The following is a 16514-nucleotide window of genomic DNA, read 5'->3' as shown; positions in this document are numbered from 1 at the left end:
AGGATTTCCACGACGATGGTAAATGCTTGTTTTACATCTTATTGCTCCAGAAAGGCTCCGGGAGCCCGTGATATGTGAAGGAGCTGGGTCCTGAGGAGTAAAGGAAGACCACAGGGGTAACTCTTATCTGTCACTAGCACTGCTGAACCTCAAACACAGCAGTAAGGGGAGATGGGGGAGCTAATCTAACCCCTCTAGGCTAGAGCCACCTCTGCTTTCCTCCCCACGGACCAAAGTTGGCTGGGAAATCCCCGTGACACCTGCACGATGCCGGCGGTGTCAGCCTTGCTGCAGGCTGGTGCAGATAACACGTTTCCCAATCCTCCTGAGGCTTGGCTTGTTCCCCCCCACCCACCCCACATCCCTCTTGTAAACAGCAAAGTCAGAAGTAAACAATTTCATACAATCGCTCCCCCGGCGTGGGCACCGGCACGAGCCCAGAGGGTGACAAGGTTCTGCAACAGGGGCCTTGGCTCCCCCCACACTGACCAGGTTACCCCCCACCTGGATGCCACAAGAGCTTCACTGCAGCCACAGGAGACACAGCCAGCCTGGCCAGGCTGGGGAATGGGTCACAGGCTCGGTGTTGCTTTCTTAAGCTCAGGTTTTCCCAGCGGCGCATCCTAATGCCGAGAACATCCACAGCGGAGGGGGAAGTTCAGCCTGCAGGAGCTCAGGCAGGGGAGGCCACATAGACCCACCTGGCAGGAGAAGCCTAAACATCCTCCATCCCACGGCACATGCAGGTTTGAGCTGTTCCCCGTTCCCACCTTGTTCTAGAGGGAGTGCTGGTCTGGGCCAAAGTAACTGGGAGGAGAGATGTGGGGAACTGTAAACACAAGGCAAGTTCCTGTATAGTCTGGGGAGTTGAGCACAAACAGCAGCAAAATCATCAGGGAGAAATGCTCTTAAAAGGACAAACTAATCAGGGAAACATCCACGTTGGCCAAAGGCTAGCAGCCCTAGGACTCCTCCTGGGAAAGTGTTTGCTAAATCCTAAGTAAGGCACTACGGTCTAGCTCACTAACATCAAGCTGCTTTAAAAACACATCTGCAGTTCAAAAGCTGAGGTGGACACGTGTGGTTTGAAGATGGCCTGAAACAGCAGTGCACCAAGAGGACTGACCCTCCCAGGGCCTGCTGGGCTCATTCCTGTCCCCAGAGAGGAGCAGGAAGCTGGCAGCTGGCTGGAGGCAACGGTCCCAGGGAGCAACCCCACTTACTGCCTTCCACCTTCACCTCCTACATTTCAGGCTTGGTATTCCTGCTGCTAGGAAGCTCCCTTTAACCGTGATGAGATGCCTGCTGAGGTGCCATTCCAGCAGGGAAAGCCCTGTGGGCAGGGCTGGGAGGACAAAGCCCTCTTACTGCACCTGTCCAGGCCAGGGTTCAGTTAGAACAGTTGTAACAGTCAGGAGCAAAGGCTCTGCCAGGTGGAGGAAGGATGGGTCCAGTGATCAGGGCACTAACACTGCACTCGTGAGCTACAGGGTTCACTCTCCCCCTCCTCAGGGATGCTACACAGAGAGCTGCAGGAGAATCCCACCTGGCTGCAGCCCACAGGAGCATCCCTAGGGAGAAACACAAAAGCGGTGTGAGAACGAGGGCCTGGCGCTGAATCTGATCTGTCTGAACCTTCACAAGTCACAGACAGATGGTCTGGAGCCTCCTGGTCCTCCTAAGAAGGACTTGGCCTTCCTGCAGCCACAGCCTTAGCTTTGTGTCCTGGAATAGATGGAAGAGAAGAAAGAAGCCCCTCCCTCCTTTCCCTGCTGTAGCTCTGCCTTAGCCCACCTGAATTTCCTCCATTTCCATTCACTCCCATGAGGTCAGCAAAGTACACTGAGGAGATACACAGACGTGCTGCCAGTTAGGAACCTTCCAGTGATGACCCAGGAAAGCTGCAGCCTGCACACAGGCAAAGAGCAGTTCCCACAGCCAGGGGTGAGGGGTGATCCCCTCCTGCCCGTGGCCGTGGCCGGCTCCAGGCTGAGCACCCCAGCAGCTTGGGAGCGATGCTGGGTCAGACCAGCCCTGTCCCCAACCCACTGCTGGGTGATTTAAGCTGGTGAGAAACGTTTTAGGTGGTTCAGAAGCTGCAGGGTGGAGAAGAGGTGGTGCTTTACATTGCATTTACAGTGAGCAAAGTCTAAAGATCATCAACACGGGGGCAGCCGTGTTTAACTGCAGGCAAGGAAATAAAGTATTAACTGCTCAGCCTGAGGTTCCAATCTCCTTACCTGAGCTGTACTGTACTGTAACCCACCCTGAGCAGCAGCACTGCCTTTTGCTTCCCAGAGATCATTAGCTAGCAGGGAAAAGCATCCCATCAGAGGCAAGAATCCAGCTCGTAAGCCACTTAGGCCAAACTTCCTCCTCTCCCCAGCATTGTTCCTGACAACTAGAGCTCAGCATTAAATGGATCAGAGCAGTGGACTGTTTTGTGTTTCTCTTGTATGCAGGTGATTTCCACCTGAAAACATACTCAGCAGCTCCACAGTTACCTCTGTGCAGAGAGTACCAAACATCATAATGAAATCCAGCTCAGGGAGAGCGGAGGTCTGCCCACCACAGCAGCAGATGTGCCTTGCCAAACGGCTTTCCAGCTTGTTCATCCTACTCTATCCTAATGTCAACTGCTCACAGCCTGGGCAGCACCCCCCCTATTCAGGAGCTGCCCGGCTATGAAATTATTATTGTTTAGCTGCTTGCAACATGTGATCCGAGAGACTTGTTTTTCCTAAAGCACTGCACTCCCAGTGCGAACCTCGCCATCACTTTGCTTCCATTTTCCTTAGGCTAAATCAAGAGCTTTCAACCCAAAATTGTGCCCAGCTGGACTCAGAGCTGGTGCCTGGCAGCACACCTCAGTGCCAGGCTACCTCCTTATGGAACCACATCTCTAGAAACATCTGCTGAGTCAAACGGCAGCACAGGGGACACGGGGAGGGCTGGGCAAGGGCAGCTCCACTCTCTGGATCTTGTTTAAAGGTCTCATCAGTGTGACAGCTGCCAGCTTCTGCTCTTCCACAGGCCCCTGCAGCCCCCTCCCACACCCCCACAACACCCCTTCCCGACACAATAAAGTAACACCCAAAGATTTCACATTGCCAGAGATCTTCTGTATTATCATCTTCCCTTATCTTTGACTTCCTCGTTGCACGTAAATAACGGAGATTATGGGTCCCTGGTAAATAAATCTGCAAGAGAAAACAAGAGAGGAGAAAGACAGGTCAGGTTTGTCAGTGATTTGTTCCGGTTATTACACTGTGACTCCATTGTGGTTGCTGGATGGAAAGGGTGTAGGACACCACTCCCACTGCCTGCCCACTGATCCCAGTCAGTCCAAAACGGGTGCTGCCACATCTCTCCACTTCACAGCGCTTTTGCCATCGATCCAGACAGGAACTGGGCTCAATTTACAGTCACTTCTTTCCCAGAGGGACTCAGCAGTGCATGGAGCACACTGCCAAGGTCAGCACACATCCAGCAGCCCCAGCACAGGGACTGAGCTGGGATGGGCTGATGGGGGACTGAGCATCACCCCATCCCACAGAGCTCCCTGCAGTGACAGCCCTGCTGGAACAAGGACAAGTGTTACCATGGCAGAGCCCGGCCTTGAGCATCCACATAATGCATCCATGAGTGCCAGCTCCCTGTGCTCCACCAGGAAGGGTGGAACAAGCTGTGACCCTGGAGATGGCCTGCACAGCTCACCCCGTGCGTCAGCAGCAGCTCAGGCATCTGAAGTGGCTCTGCAAGAGGGAGCTAAAATCCAGGTTGGTACAGCTGGAAGAAGAATAGGATGCGCTCACAGCTCAGCCCACAAGGATGCTCACTGCCAGGAATTTTAGGGAAGAACAGGCAGGTATGTGCTGCCCCAATCCCTGCTCTGGCCAAAGCCCTGACACTCAGCATTCCCCCGTGGTCCTTGTAGTAGTCAGTTTAATTTTTCCCCAGACTTGAGCTCTGAGCTCAGTTATATGGAAAAAAATAGGGGGCTGGATTTAGCTCCCCACTTCAGCAGTGGCAGGTCCTCCCCCACCAGGGATAAGACCAGAGCCTCTGTAGAGACACTGAGGGAGCAGCAGGAGAGACCTACTGCAGAAAAAATGCCACTGCCCAGCAAATTACTCCAATCCCTTAGCCCTAGGAAATCTCATTAAAGAAATCCGTGCCTGAGGAACACATTTCCAAAGGGAGAGGCTGCTCAGAGCAGAAGGCAGGGTCATGGGCACGCTCCTTTTCAGGTGAGGTCAACCAAGAGACGCAACTTTTGCAGGCTGCCATCAGAAAGAAGCACCACTGTTTGAGGAGGAAGGAGGCACCCAGACATCAAGTCAGGGGCAAAGGCACAAGGCTTTCTCTGGAAGATTTCTCCTGTTATGCAGCTTCATTAGGAAGTAGGGCAGTGTTTCTGTTTGTGCTTCCCTGGAGTAGGAGCATTTTCAGGGAGGGCTCGTGCTCGAGTAGCCCTGAGCTCCCAGCTCTGAGACAGGAGAGCTCACCCCACTGACGCACGTTGTTGCAGGGGCTTGTTCAAGAGCTTTTAATCCCTCCCCTGATGCCACTTATAGTTTTAATCAGCTCGAATGTTCATTCAGCATCAGCAGGATGTGAACCAGCAGCCCATGAAGTCCTCACCCAGCATGCAAAGGTGACACCAGTGTGTGGGTCTCGCAGAGAGGGGAGGTGGCAATGGGGTCTGCACGGCAGAGAGGACTCAGTGCAGGGGAGGGAGAGATAACCCATCACCTTCTCGTGCTAACCGTGATATCTGCCCCTGTGTGGGAACACAGAGTACCAGGGAAGGGGGCTGAGAGCCTGATTTATCTCCTGAGCCCTTTCTCACGCTCTATACCTGTATTTGTAACGCATTCTTTGGGAGCAACTTAGACCCAACTGCAGCAGCCCCCCCTCGAAGGCAAAGCAGGGCTGACAGTGAACAAACACAAACTCTAATACACCTGGACACAGGCGACACGATCCAACTCACATGCAGGGCTTCATTTCACCCCAGGTAAAATCAGTACTGCCCAGAAGGGTGTCACCAGTCTTTGGGGTGCCCCTGTGATGCTGCACTTGCTGCTATGGCCAAGAAGAGGAACTGACTTTGCTTTCACTGTCCCATGGCTTTTGTCCTTGCCAAGATCCACAAATCACACTGGAAACAGTCCAAAGTCAAAACCAACATTGTTTCAGGAATGAAATTGCTGTCCTTAGACTGGCCAGTGGGTAAAACTTGAGCTGAGTGGTACTAACAGACAAGATCTAACTTGATGCAGCACCCCTGCTCACCAACAGCTCTCAGAGCTGCTGCCTACCCCCAATACCTCTCTGTCCTCCAGCTCCGAAATTCCACAGGGCAGCAGTTTATCAGCCGGGCTGGGAGTGGCTGGGCACAGCACCAGGGAGCTCTGACCAGACAGACACTGTCATACAGGGCGAGCAGATGAGCTTGTTCAGCATCAGCTCCCGGTGCACGTTGGAAACGCAAAGAGCAGAACAATGCAAATGCAAACAGCCACTTTCAGCCGAAACTGGAATGATCAAACCCAGTGACAGAGGAGTGCTGGAGAGAACCAGGTTGGCCTCGGCTGTCAGACACCTTCCTGCTGATGGCAGCCCCAAAGATGCTGCAGCAGCCTGCAGAGATTCCTGCCATTCACCTTGAGCATCCACCCCAACATCAGACCAACTGTTTCATCTGCAGTGAAAATATCATGGAATACGATCTGCCAAAACAAGCTGCCTTCTACACTGATCACGACCATTGCAGTTCGATGTCCTGAGTGAAACAAAACTACAGAGTTTCTGAAAAGCATAGCAGTCAGTGCTGGGCCATCACACAGCAATCAAGAGACACATTAGCAGGCACTCGGCACAACCAAGCCACTCCCCAACTGTACCAGAAAGGCTTTTGTCCTCTTTGCCCAAAAGGCATTGGGAACAGCTCTGGAGAGCTGTAGATAAAACTTGGCTTTAAATAAACTTCTGCAGAAGATCTCAGGCTGTAGATAAAACTTCTGCCCAAGGTGGGGAAGCACAGTTGTTCAAACGAGAAAGAGAAGACCTTTGTTTTCCCCAGGAAGACACTGCCCACCTCTGCTGGAAGTACTGCCCCGGGGCCACCGGCAGTGCTGGGGGGGAGAGCAAGGAGATAAGGAATCATCTCCACCTCAGGCACCCCCGGCGTCCGGCAGAAACCAAGCCAGAAACACTTTCCTCTCTGAGAACTGACATTTCCTATCTGCATTTCGGAAGGGTAGCGGAGCGTGGGGCTGCCAGGTGGGTGCAGCATCCCTGGCAGAACCGAAGGCAAAGCTGATGAGACAAAGCGAAACCTGAGAAGGTCAGTGGCGCAGCAAAGAACAAGGAAAAATTCGATTGCCTGGGTCAGGGACGGTTACAAATTTCCAGGTTATGACATGAACCAAGGTCGAGCAGGTCTGAACTGTCCTGGGGAAGAACTCGCTGCATGACCAAGCTACACACTAAGTTGGAAGGGGTTACGCGAGTTTCTCGGTCAACTAAAATTACCTGAGAGCAGAATTCAGGCCCTGCTCTAAATCCCATTTTAAGCTTCTCAAGCAGGTTTCCAATTTAAGATTTGCATTTTAACAGCAGCCAGACGAAGGCTGATTCGAACGCACTGCTACGCCAGGCATTAGAAAAACCCCCACCCAGCAAAGCCCACCAAACGCTGTGGTGCCCCAGGCCTGAGGCAGAGAGAGGAACGCTGTGGGCTTGCAGGGAACATATGGCTGGTGCTGGGCTCTATCTGGGCCAAGCGACCACGCTCCGTGTGCCAGGTTGGGTTATGTAAGTGCATCCATCGCTGCCGCAGCTGTGTCACGACGGAGCGATCGGTGCAGCCTCACGGATGGAGGTGGGGAGGGGGGGGCTGCAGGAGGCAGCTGGGATTGAGCAAACAGCCGCGGGGTAGGACTGTCCCCTCGGTGTTTGTTATCCCTTCATGTACTATTCCGCGGATCTGCGCAGGATGAATTTTCCCCGGAGGGCACGGGCTGGTTGCATAACTCGGCAGCATCATGTCAGCACAGAGCAAGCCCAGATGGCACAGCCCGGCCTGACCCTTGGCAGAGCTGCTCCCACCCCGGACCGGCCCCACGCCTCGCCCCTGGGGCACAAGGTGGGGTGGGTGTCTGCTCTTGCCCCGGGGCTGGAGCACACCCTTCTTAAGGGCTCGCATTTCCGAAGATTCACTCCTCTCACACTAATCCCCAGCCCACACTTGCACTGGGACCAGTATCGAGCCCCAGGCAGAATCAGTTACCTGCACTTGAGACCTCAAGGGTGTTAAATATTTTGTGCCTGGGATGGTGCAGAAGGGATGGTCCGGGCACAAGTTTGGACAAACCAACAGTGACAGAACAAGACCCACCCAATGGGCCTTTCCATTTCCATATCCTTATTTTTCTACATATAGCACAGGTTACAATGCCAGCAGCTGACACAGGCAAGGCTGTCAGAGGTCTCTGGGGATCACTGAGAGGCAGGCAGCTCTGCAGGAGCCCGAGAAAGGACCTGGGCTGGGAAGAGATCAGCCTCACCCCTGGTAATCTGTAATTCTTCAGTTCCATTGAAATGTTTGGCTGGGAGAATCCCTAGTAACAGCTCCTGTTTACAGACAGCTCTGCCATGCGGTCAACACCTCCCAGTCCTTCTGTGTCACTGGTTAATGACAGGGCCAGTTACCCCACCTCCCCAGGGATCCTTCCAGACCATGTGTGACCACCCAGGTCTCAGGATCAGGACCTCTGAGCTTGAGACTATTTAGCTGGGGGGAGAAGGGAGGGGACTCCTGAACAGAGCAGAGCTCAGTCTGTGAGCACTGCTGTTTTGTAAGCTTCCTTCCTGAGCAGACACAGGTCTGCAAACACAGATGCTGGAGAGCAAAGCATCTCCCGGCTTTGGGCCACTGCAGTTCACACCAAAGGGAAGTCCTGCCCTTAACAGGGAAATGAAACAGAGCCACAAGACAGACCCACGTGCCTCGTAGGTGAAAGGAAACGGCTTTGTGCCCAGGCAGATGTGCCACTCGGTGCCTGCTGGCAGAGCCAGCTGAGCCCCGAGGTGCCCTGTCCAAGTGTCAAAGGGGAGGGGGATGGTGCCCCCAACACTGACCACAGAAATTACATCACATGGCAGAGGCAGAAGTGGCAGCTCCCTCCCTGCCCCCGGGGGAGAAAGATGCCCCCAAAGCTTATCCCAAATGCTCACAGGTCTCTCTGCCACACCCCAGCCTGCCTCAGACACTGGCCAGAACCTGTGAGGAGCAGGACTCCCTTCCAACTCCACTGGGCCTGGCAGGACATGCGGCAGCCAGTTCTGTTTCCCACCTCTGCTTTATTTTTGCAGTAGAATAGGTGAAAGCAACCTCAGAAGCACTGCTCTGATGAGTCACTACGAGAAGAGCTCTGGGAACATAAGGCTCCTTTGTGTCACTACAAAGTGCACTATGGGGCCAGTACAGCACACAGAATAAGACAAAAAGTGCGAATCACTTACCCAGCTGCAAAGCACAGCAGTGCCCTGCCCTGAATTTAAGCAGCACATGTAACCTGGTCCATTCTGGTTTCAAGCTCAAAGGCATCAGGTCGATCCTGCGGGTTAGCAGCCAACATGTCTTTCAAGAGCTGCTTGATCCCCTCAGACATGGAAGTCCTGCGTTTCTGAGGGATGTGCAGCTCCATCTTTGGGTTTTCTAGCAGCGCTTCCCCAACGGGCACAATCTCGGTCCCCTGCTTGATGTAGGTCCCCAGCAGCTCCTTCTTGGTCTCGGCGTCGATGAAAGTGATCCTCTCAATCATGGCCCAGATGATGATGCCGAGGGCAAAGATGTCAGCCTTGGCAGTGTAGTGTCCTTCCCAGACCTCGGGGGCCATGTAGAAATCAGAGCCGCAGGCCGAGGACAGCCAGTACTTGTTCACATTCACATTTTTGTTCTCGTGCCCACCCTCCTTGCCCCGAGCGGTCAGGCCAGCGCAGACCTTGCTCAGCCCGAAGTCGGCCACCTTGAGCACGGGGGTGCCAGACTTCTCTGTTATCAGGATGTTGTCTGGTTTCAGGTCCCGGTGGACGATGTGGTTCTTGTGCAGGAAGGCAATGGCGCTGGTCAGCTGCAGCATGAAGCTCTTGTTGGTCGCCGGGTCGGGTCTTCGGGAGAGCACGTACTGGTTGAGGTCTCCCCCTTCACAGAACTCCATGACGAACCACAGGTAGCAAGGCTCCTCTGCATAGCCCAGGATCCTCTCACCTAAGCAAGAGGGATAACAGAGTTGGTTTCTCAGGCACGTCACAAAGTCCATACTAACCCAGGGCAGATGAGGAACGGGTCTGGTTTATGTGGATACAGGGACGTGACCGGGACCTATCGCACAGCAGGGCGCCATCAGCGGCACTGCTGTGGCTTCAAGTGCTTTGGGATCCCGTTGAGCGCCGCACACCAGCACCCCATTTATCCAAGCCACTGCCTGGGGGCCAGCTGAGGGATCTCTTCCCAGCCAAGCGCAGTGAGTGGCACTGAGAACACGTCTGCTGCAGTCCCACCATCAGGCCATTATCCCCAGGCTGACAGCCAAGGAACACGGGCTAAAGGAACAATCAGCAGCAAGTCTACAGGAGAAAAAAAAGTCAGTTCTATGTGAATACCTCCTCTCCCACCTGAGCTCTGCTACAGGAGGCAAAGGCTGGCTCATTCTGCACAGTTTACTGGAACTGCATATGGGGAGTAACTAACGGTGCCAGTGAAGCCTCACTAAGAGTGGTCACACCACTGTCCAAGCGCTGCAACCCACGGGGTGTTCCCAGGCCAAATTTGTGTGTTCAACTGCATTTGTGCTAGGGGAGCTCTGCCACTCCATCCAGCTTTCATTAAGTGCCAACAACTCTTTAATGAGATGAAACTGGAGGTCCAAGTAGCAAACTATGCCTGCTGGAGTGTAATTGCCACGCTGGTGACTGTTACTGTTGCTACTACTAAATATCACACCCCAAACAGCTTCTCCCTTCACCAGACATCAAAGCGAGCTCTTCAAGCTCAGAGCATCTCAGGGTCGATTCATTAAATCCAGGTTTTACTCCACAAACCTCCTGCCAAGGAAAGGACTCTGCTGCAGGTAAATTAAGATACATTGAAACCACAGCAGAGTCATCTCAGCTAATGGGGCCAGGTCTACCACTGGTGCTCCCTGGGGATGCCAGGGTGCCCCAGAGAGCACTGGCAGACCTCGCCCCACTAAGCTGATGCCAAGATGCAAACCCCACTGCCAGACCCCAGGCCTCCTCCGTAGAGCACCCAAGTGACAGGCAGAGCCTGCACACACCACCAGAGCATCATTTGACTCTAGAAACTACTTTTTTTTTTTTTACCCTCAAGCACCATAAGGGAGAAGCTGGAGGACACCACTCACCTCTGCCACTGTTAACAAATCCCACAGGCGAACTCCAGTGTTTTGAAAGCACTAAAGTAACTCCACCCATTTGACAAAGTTGTGTTTTGTTTGAGCAAAGCCCTAGAGAGCATCTGGGAAAGCTAAAAACTTCCAGCAGCAGGTAAAGCCAAGGACTACCAGGGACACCCAGCCCTGGGCTGCATTGGTCAGTGATCAGTGTGGGTGGGAATATCGGTTATTTGCACAAACAGTCTGTATCCATGACTACTGCTATGGAAATGGAAAGCTGCACAACACAAGGATTTGGCTGCACCTCTCTGCCCTCAGCAATCTTCTGCTGAGATTAGGTCTGAAGGTTAGATCTGGGGATGGAAGAACAGGCTGGAAGTACACAGGGCACTTAGGGGGTCTCATTTGGCTGGAGGGGGCAAGCCCAAGGGCCAAGAGGGAGCAGCACAGGACAGGCTTGGCTCTGGAGACCAAAATGCTGACCAGGAAAAGCAGCTTCTCTGGTGCAAGCCACCCTTTGGCATGACAGCATGGAAACTGCAGCAGAGGCTGCCTGTCCTGCGAGCAAGAGCCCTTGGCACAGCCAGGACAGCCCCAGCTCACGCCGCTGCCACCACCACCCTTTGCTAAATCCAGTGACATCACAGCAGGACACAGGGTTTGGCTTCCCTGCTCCCCTCTGCATCCATACAGCCCCAACACAGGGAGCAGGAGGGTCTGGCTCTTCTGTGCCAGGAATCAAACCATGACAGGGAGCACAGTGGAGCCTCACTCCCCTCACACACATCCAGGTGGGAGCATCCACACAGCGCTGCCGACAGCCCCTTCCCTCAGGAAGTGGCTCAGCAGCAGCCAGGACCTGTTGCCTCTGACAAGCCAAGGTTTGTTTTTAGCACAGCGAAGGCTCTGATTGAAAACTTGGCCCCTGAACCTCAGCAAGCATGGGGAGGACGGCGACCCAGCAGTAACTGCAAGCACCAGGCACTCCAGTTTGGGTGGAGCGCTGCTAGGAGAGGCTTAAGCCAAAAGTAATATTTCCTCATTTTCTTTCTATAATCTGAAAGTGTTTTAGTTGTTAAATCATCTTCCTGCCTTCAAAACAAACAGCTTGAAACATAAAGAGCTGGCAAGCCGCTTCCTAAAGATGAGATGTTAGCAAGCTGAAGCCAAGCAGCCAAGAGCTGATGACAGGCCAGACCTGTTCTCCATCAACAAATCAGCTCCCTGCCCAAACCCAGGATGGCACACATTCACCCTCCATCCTTCCAGTAGCCCCCCACCATCTATCCTGGGAGCTCATTAGCAGCGTGGTAATTTGCTTGGTTTCAGAGGGAAAACAAAAATCTAGGGAGAGCAGAAGCAGCATCCCAGCCCCTACAACCACGTGCAACCTCCGACTCCCTCTGTGCAAAGAGGCTGTGCCACAGAGGTGGGAGCTGATGGCAACACACATGGGTGACGCCAGGGCAGCCCACGAGTGAGGCTGACTGCTGGTGGCCCCACAGGTGACACGCTAGGAAACAAGACCTTATACCTGTTCACTTAAGGCAGCTCTGTCTCTGCTCGAGGTTAGGGGCAAGAAGGGCACACGGCTGCCCTGGAGGTGCTCCTGTATCGAGGCTCTGAGCACATTGTGCCTCTCCTCCAGCTCAGCACTGGGCTTTCATCTTCCTTTTTACACCACCCTGCCCTTAAATTTAATTATCCCACATCTCATTAAAACCATAAAGGTTTGGGCTCTTGCGCTGTAGCTGAGACCCAACGTCGCCCGGGTGTCCCGACAGTTGTGCTCCCGATTCAGAAGGTCTTGGATTAATCCTCCCCCGTGCCCTGAGCCCCGGCACGTTGGCACAGCATCTGCGCTGGCCCGTAAATAGCCCAGCTGCGGTCGTGCAGAATGGCACGGCAGCACAGCTCCACGGCCACCGCGGCAGCCCCGGCACTGCTGCGCACCGGAACGAGAGCAGGAGACCTGGGGGGGGGGCTCCTCCAGCTCTGCCTTTTGCTTTGGAAATATTTATATCCGTGTCTATCCACGCCAAGGCTCGGGAAGGCAGTGAGCACAGGCTGCCCCGGCACAAGGCAGCCCCCAGGGCAGGCAGGAGGAAGGCTGATGGAGGGGGGAATGTGCTCTGGTTTGGGGAGTCAAACCACTCCTGTTCAGCCTGGACCTGTTCAGCAGCAGGACCAGAGCAGGCAAAGCCCTCCCCACGGCTGGGAGTTCAGGGAGCTCAACCCCCACCTAGAGATGGGGGCGTTTATGGGGCTCCCTCCCCACCTGGAGATGAGGCACCTACAGCTGCCCCAGAGCTTTCCCCAAGTCAAGCTACCTCTCCTTGGGGTGTGCAAAAACGACAGAGGGGGTGTGGGAAATCTACCCCTGTACCTGCCAGACATAGCTTGACCTGGTACAGCTGGACACACACCCAAAGGGAAGAGCTGGCTCCTCTCCCAGGGAGCTCTGAGTCCAGGCTGCACAGGAATTCGGACACTGCCCTTCCCGGGGAGCCTCCCTTGGGTGGCTGCGTGAAGGGAGAGCAGGAGCTGGGCTGCATGGGGGGAGCCAGGCAGGTCTGGACATGTCTCCCCCAGGGATACAGGGGGGACAGGGAAGGCAGAAGCAGTCAGAGCCACAGGTTTGCTCAGAGGATGGGTCTCAGCAGCCTCACATGACCTCTGTGCTCTGCACGGGGTTTGGGGGCTGCCAATGCCGGAGGCTCAGCTGGGGGGCACTGAGGAACTGAGCCCCTGAGGAGCAGACAGGAGTCAGTTTACACACAAATTTGGGGAACAGGGACTGGGGTGAGCTGGCTCTGCCCACAGCAGGCTGGGGGGCCCGAGGGGCATTGAGGGCTCCAGTATTTTTCCACGTCTTCTCAGCACGTTGGCAAAGCTGGGTCTGACAAGCAGCCAAGAGAGCAGAGGGAGGGAGCATTTCGGAGATGTCACCACCACAGTCATCGGCTGTGACTGGAGAAGGTGACCCCTGACAGCCCTATGATGTTGCTGAGGGACCCCAGGGGAAAATGGGGGTGTCAGCCCGGGCTACAAGCATCGATGCTTCTCCAGGGCTGTTCCCACAGAGCCAGCACTGCGGGGAAACAGGGACAGTCCCAAAGCCACGAGAGTTCAAAGGAGCAGGCAGGGTACTGTAACCTGCAGCCTTGGGGTGCTCAGAGATGGGACATCAGGCAGAGATGGGGAGGTGTCCCCTTGGACAGTTGTGACTGGGGCAGAGGCTGTGAAGGTCCCCAAGGGATGTGTGTGTGTGCTGTGGCAGCAGAGGGAACCCCAGGATTTGGGGTGCAAGGGAGGAGGACGAGGTCAGTGCTGGCAGGGGGTGCAGGGAAGGGCTGGGGGCACCACCCAGGGATGTCCCCCACGGTGGGGGATCTGAGCCTGGAGGTGGCAACAGGGTTGCTCAGAAAGAGAGGGATGGGGCTGCAAGACACAAGTGTGGGCTTAGGGAAGGGTGTCACTGGAAGCAGAACACAGGAGAGCAGAGAAGGCACACAGGCAGAGCCCAAGGGCACGGCATGGGGGACAGGGCCCAGAACAGGGATTCTCCAGGTGTGCTCAGGGTGGGTGGCACCAAAGAGGGGCAGCAGAGAGACCCTGTGGGGGAGCCCTGCAGGCACAGGACAAAGATGGGTGATGGGAACAGCAGGGAGCAAGCCTGGAACAGGTACCCCAGAGGGAACCCTAGGGCAGGCAAGGCTGATGGGGTGCCCCCAAGGGCACAGTGGGGGAAGCCCAGGGGTGGTTATGCTGGGAAAACAGTGAGTCAAAGTGGAGGGAGGGGTGTTCTGAGATCTGGGGGGAGCTCTGGGTGCTCCTAAGAGCAGGCAATGACATAGAGGGATTTGAGCAAGGGGGTGATGGGGTGCAAGGGAGGGCACTACAATGCCTGGGGTGGGGATGTTGCAGCAGGGTGTCCCACGGGAAGGGGGAAAACACCAAGATGTCCTGCCCCTGTATCCCAAGGGGGATATAACCTAGAGATGGGGTGACATGGGGGTAGGCAGGACCTGAGGTAGGAGGATCTGAGTGCGGGGGGCACTGATGGCAGCAGGGAGGGGGCAAAAGGAAAGGCTGGGGGTGTGACATGGGTGCCAGGGACGGGGGCCCCTGAGGCCCCGGGCGCGGGGGCAGCCCGGGGAGTGCCCCGGGAGGGCGGCCGGTACCTTTGAGGGAGGTCTCGACGAGGCGCAGGTAGAGCTGGCTGCGCTTGTTGCCGTGGCTCATGCGCTGCCCCAGGCCGTGCCGCTGCAGCACGCACTCCTCGAACCGCACCACGTTCGGGTGCTGCCGCCGCAGGCTCGTCAGGGCCCAGAACTCGGCCAGCGCCAGCTCCACGTTCTCGGGGGCGTCGCAGCGGATCCGCTTCACCGCCAGCCGCGCGCCGCTGCGGCCCGACACCGCCTCGTACACCACGCCGTAGGCGCCGCGGCCGATCTCGGCCAGCAGGCTGTACCGCGGGCCGCCGCCGCCGCCGCCGCCGATGCCCGGCCCCGCCGCGGCCGCCGCCATGGCCCCGCGCCTCGCCGCGCGCCGCCGCCGCCCCGCCGTTACCGCCGTTGCCGCCGCTCTTTGTGTCCCGCGGCGGCCGCCGTCCATGTCCCCCCCCCCGCCCGCCCCGCGTGCCGGGCAGCGCCGCGCGGGCGAGGGGGCACGCGCCGGGGCCGCGGCCGCGCCGCGGGGCGGAAAAGCGCGCGCTGCCGGCCCCTTTAAGCGCCCGGCCAATCGCGGCCGCGCGGCGCGAACCACCGCCGCCACGGGGGGTGGCCGAGGCACCGCCCGCCGCCGCCGCCGCCCACCCGGGGGCCGGCCTCTCCTCGCCGCCGCCGCCGCGACGGGGCTCGGAGCGGGGCGCCCGGGCCTGCGGCCCCGCGCGCGGCCGCCAGGGCGCGGCGCCGCCAGCGCGGCTCGGGGGAAGAGGGGAGGGGAGGAGGAGGAGGGGGCTCAGCGCGGCGGCCGGCCCCCCCCGCTGCCCCGCCGCGGTGGTAGGCGCCGCGCCGGTGTAAACAGGCCGGCCATGGGGGTCGTGATGGGTCCCCCCGCCGGGCCCTCCCGCCCCTCCGGGCTCGGGGCTGCCCCGCGGGGCTCACCTGCGGCGCGGCGCTGGCGGCGGGGGGCTCCGGGCCAGGCGCTGAGCGACGGCGGTGGCGGCGGCGTCGTGTGAATGGAATGGGATGGGCGGGGCGGCAGCGGCGGCGGCGGCGGCGGCGGGATAAGAGCGGGGCCGCGCGCCCTGACGTAACCCCTTATGTAACGGCGAGGGGTGACCCGCCCCCCCCGCCCCGGGTCGGGAGATGCCTCGGGAGGGGCCGCGTGCACCGGTGCACCGGGGGCGGTCGGGTGGGATGCCGCCCGGGGAGCGGTAATGCTTCGGGAGGCGCCGGTGCCCCGGGATGCTGCAAATCCCCGGGAGACGCCGTGATGGCAGTAGCCTAGCGGTGCTGGGTGCTGGGTACACGGGGGAGCGGGGAAGTGCAGCCGGGGATGATGCCCCGGGGAGGGAGTGATGCCCCGGCACATCCCTGGGACCGGGTGAATCCCCGGTGCGCCAGCGGTGGACGTGCGGTGTTGGATGCTCGGCACACCGGGGGCGTTTTCACAGCCCCGGCAGCATTTGGGGGCCCTGCCGGTGACAGTCCGACCCCGCTCCCGGCGATCACCGGGGAATTCCAGCTGGAAGTTCCCCGGAAAGTCTCCACGATCCCGGGAGGCATCGCCCTGCTGCCCTGCGGGCCGGGACCGGGGTTTTTGGGGCAGCCCAGGCTGGCGTGGGGCGGCGCGGCACCCACGGGATGTCCATGTGTGGGACGTGCATCCATCACCGAGAGCGGGACGGGGCGACTGCCCCACGCCGGGCCCCGCGGGGAGGGGATGGCGACCCCCGGAGCCACTGGTGGCTCCAGCGCGGAGCTGCCCCGCGGTGACAGGGCGGCTACAGCTCCTGCGAGTGGTTTGACCTCAATTTGCTTTTAAATGGAGCCACTTCACTTCCCCGGGAGGGAAGTGGGGGGGCTGCGGGCGCCGTGTCCCCGGTGCGGCTCGGCAGCGCCGTGACTCGCGTGGGCGCCG

The 16514-nt window shown here is 57.6% G+C and overlaps 1 protein-coding gene across 1 annotated transcript in view; it reads right to left on the bottom strand.

Annotated features, from left to right (window-relative positions):
* Window positions 1-3100: 3100 nt before the first annotated feature.
* The window catches only part of STK35 (serine/threonine kinase 35), a 20651-nt gene continuing 7237 nt past the window's right edge, over window positions 3101-16514 (bottom strand). Inside the window, exons 2-5 of the mRNA XM_027901859.1 lie at window positions 15536-16171; window positions 14612-15352; window positions 8533-9280; window positions 3101-3200 (exon numbers count right to left, since the gene is read on the bottom strand). Coding sequence (XP_027757660.1) covers window positions 8568-9280; window positions 14612-15352; window positions 15536-16171 — 2090 coding nt within the window. The 3' untranslated portion in view covers window positions 3101-3200; window positions 8533-8567. The remainder of the gene's footprint in view (window positions 3201-8532; window positions 9281-14611; window positions 15353-15535; window positions 16172-16514) is intronic.

The sequence above is a fragment of the Empidonax traillii genome, unplaced genomic scaffold (genome assembly GCF_003031625.1).
Source record: "Empidonax traillii isolate 1590-97213 ecotype Southwest subspecies unplaced genomic scaffold, ASM303162v1 scaffold816:size509043, whole genome shotgun sequence".
Classification (NCBI taxonomy): Eukaryota; Metazoa; Chordata; class Aves; order Passeriformes; family Tyrannidae; genus Empidonax; species Empidonax traillii.
The sequence above is the reverse complement of the archived record's forward strand: the minus strand, read 5'-3'. Positions and strand labels throughout refer to the sequence as shown.